Genomic DNA, 486 nt, shown 5'->3' with positions numbered 1-486 from the left:
AATAACACACAGCACATAACTCCAAATGCAATTGTTTCATCTCCTGATAGAAATGTTGTTATCGCAAAGAAATGCTCGGTTTTTCCCATAGAGTTTGTGGGTTAGTGTCTTATACCGAGTAACTTGTCAGACACTTCCCTATGCAGCCTCCATTTGCTTTAGTTCTAAGCTGTTCTCTTATGTTTGTTTTTTGAAGTTAGAGGATATGTGACTGGAAGTACTGACACGTCTTTATGGACGGTTTACAATAAAGGTGTTCGGAACTACTGTGGGAATGAGCTCTCAGATGGTACAGTTTCTTTTATTGCTATATGTTCGTTGTCTTCTTCGTTAAATGCATCGTAGAATATCATTGATATGCTGATCACTAAATTATGCAGGATTAGTAAAAAACCAGAAGCTTCCAGCTAATATACTTACACCAACAACTAAGGCTGCGGATCATGATGTGCCCATCTCTCCAAATGAGGTCTAATAATCTGTTAC

General features: G+C 38.1%; 1 protein-coding gene across 1 annotated transcript in view; it reads left to right on the top strand.

The window, feature by feature from the left end:
- The window catches only part of LOC17874365 (phosphoribosylaminoimidazole-succinocarboxamide synthase, chloroplastic), a 2,610-nt gene that overhangs the window by 838 nt on the left and 1,286 nt on the right, over positions 1–486 (top strand). Inside the window, exons 3-5 of the mRNA XM_006279181.2 lie at positions 1–100; positions 197–289; positions 381–469. The exon at positions 1–100 is cut by the window's left edge and continues 9 nt beyond it. Coding sequence (XP_006279243.2) covers positions 1–100; positions 197–289; positions 381–469 — 282 coding nt within the window. The remainder of the gene's footprint in view (positions 101–196; positions 290–380; positions 470–486) is intronic.

Source organism: Capsella rubella, unplaced genomic scaffold, assembly GCF_000375325.1.
Source record: "Capsella rubella cultivar Monte Gargano unplaced genomic scaffold, Caprub1_0 scaffold_43, whole genome shotgun sequence".
Classification (NCBI taxonomy): domain Eukaryota; kingdom Viridiplantae; phylum Streptophyta; class Magnoliopsida; order Brassicales; family Brassicaceae; genus Capsella; species Capsella rubella.
Note: the sequence above shows the minus strand (reverse complement) of the source record. Positions and strands in the feature narration are given on the sequence as shown.